The 1948-nt window shown below is 23.8% G+C and overlaps 1 protein-coding gene across 3 annotated transcripts in view; it reads left to right on the top strand.

Moving 5' to 3' along the window:
* The window catches only part of LOC102680252 (sorting nexin-6), a 4046-nt gene that overhangs the window by 522 nt on the left and 1576 nt on the right, over positions 1-1948 (top strand). For 2 of the 3 annotated variants that reach the window (XM_006614863.2, XM_006614861.2), the window contains exons 1-6: positions 111-336; positions 487-702; positions 777-898; positions 1010-1146; positions 1328-1635; positions 1709-1891. In XM_006614863.2, the coding sequence (XP_006614926.1) occupies positions 277-336; positions 487-702; positions 777-898; positions 1010-1146; positions 1328-1635; positions 1709-1891 (1026 nt within the window). In that variant the 5' untranslated portion in view covers positions 111-276. Of the gene's footprint in view, positions 1-108; positions 337-486; positions 703-776; positions 899-1009; positions 1147-1327; positions 1636-1708; positions 1892-1948 lie in introns of those variants that run through there. The other variant, XM_006614862.2, reaches the window with a different exon arrangement.

Raw genomic sequence — 1948 nt, 5'->3', positions numbered from 1 at the left:
TTATATATATATTATATATATATATAAATAAAAAGAAAATAATTTCATTTAAATGTATAAGATGAATTTTTAAATTTTACAATTAAAATTGTTATTTAATTCTTATAGTTGAATGCTATAAAATTGAGAACGTGTCAGAGACGCTTGGACGCCATGATGGTAGGTGGAACCTGTTATCACTTATCCACCGACCTGCTTTTTCAACGAATTTAATACTGTGCAGTTTAAATTTTATTTTGTTATAAATATTTTCTACATAGTTTTTAATTAAATAAAATGTTTCAGGACGGCATATGTGATACTGCCGACATTTTAAATAACGTTCCTGCTAAAAAGGTATTTAAATTTTCTTTTTAATATTCTTTATAAGTGACATTTAATAGAAAATTTAATTTTTTTTATATATAAATTTATCGTTTATGTTTTATTTTTTAAATATTAATAATTTCTATTTCTAATTCTAATTTTATTTATTTATATTTACAGACAATTCATGCTGACAATGTAGACCTTTCTGATAAGTCATTACAGGTGGATATTTCAGATGCTCTTAGTGAAAAAGATAAAGTAAAATTTACTGTACATACAACAACTACATTACCGGAATTTCAAAAACCAGATAACTTAGTTGTAAGACAACATGAAGAATTTGTTTGGTTACATGACCGATTTGAAGAAAATGAAGAATATGCTGGATATATTGTATGTATATTAAATATTTTTTCTATACTAAGTATATAATTACAATTGTTAGTAATATTAAAAAAAATTTTTAGATTCCTCCTTGTCCACCACGACCAGACTTTGATGCATCTCGTGAAAAATTACAAAAACTTGGAGAAGGTGAGGGTAATATGACACGTGAAGAATTTAATAAAATGAAACAAGAATTGGAAGCGTAAGTTATATATAGTAACTTTAAAATATATATAATTTAAAATATTTTTCAGCATAAATACATTTTATATGAGATATATAAATCTATATATTGACATTTTTTTTTTTACAGTGAATATTTGGCAACATTTAAAAAAACTGTTGCTATGCATGAAATGTTTTTAACTAGATTAGCACATCATCCAGTTTTTCGTAATGATCATAATTTAAGAGTATTTCTGGAATATGATCAAGATCTTTGTGTAAGAGGTAAAAAAAAACTCATATAAAAAAAATAAACTTCTTAATTTTTCTTAAGAAGAATTTCATTTTATAAAATTTATCAAAATTTATTATTAAATTTATATAAATATATATAAATTAATATTATATAGTATAATATAATATCTGTATAATATGAATAAAAAATACAGATATTTTGTTTCTTCAGGAAAAAATAAAATGGAAATGTTTGGTGGTTTAGTAAAATCTTTTTCCACTACTACAGATGAATATTATTTATCTGCAACAGTAAAAGATGTTAATGATTTCTTTGATCAAGAAATGTCTTTTTTACAAACTTATCATCATAATCTAAAAGAAGCAACAATTCGTGCAGATCGACAGACAACCAAACATAAAGATGTAGCAGATTCATATATTAAAATTTCCACAAATCTTTTGCAGTTAGCTACAACTGATACTGGTAAATTAGAGAGATTTTTAACAAAAATTGCAGAAATGTTTGAGAAATTAAGGGTAAGATTTTTTATAATTTAATTTATTTAATTTTTTTATTCATATTTATATTTTTAATATTACAATTTAATAGAAAGTAGAGGGACGAGTAGCATCTGACGAAGATTTAAAATTATCAGATACTCTACGTTATTACATGAGAGATACAGCCGCAGCTAAACGACTTTTGTTTAGGAGATTAAAAGCTTTACATGCATATGAATCTGCGAATCGTGCTCTTGAGAAAGCTCGTGCCAAAAATAAAGATGTTCATGCTGTAAGTATATTATTTATAACATTATAACAATAATAAATAGTATATGTATTCATTATA

Source organism: Apis dorsata, unplaced genomic scaffold (genome assembly GCF_000469605.1).
Source record: "Apis dorsata unplaced genomic scaffold, Apis dorsata 1.3 scaffold_199, whole genome shotgun sequence".
NCBI lineage: Eukaryota > Metazoa > Arthropoda > Insecta > Hymenoptera > Apidae > Apis > Apis dorsata.
This window is presented reverse-complemented; position numbering and strand designations above follow the sequence as displayed.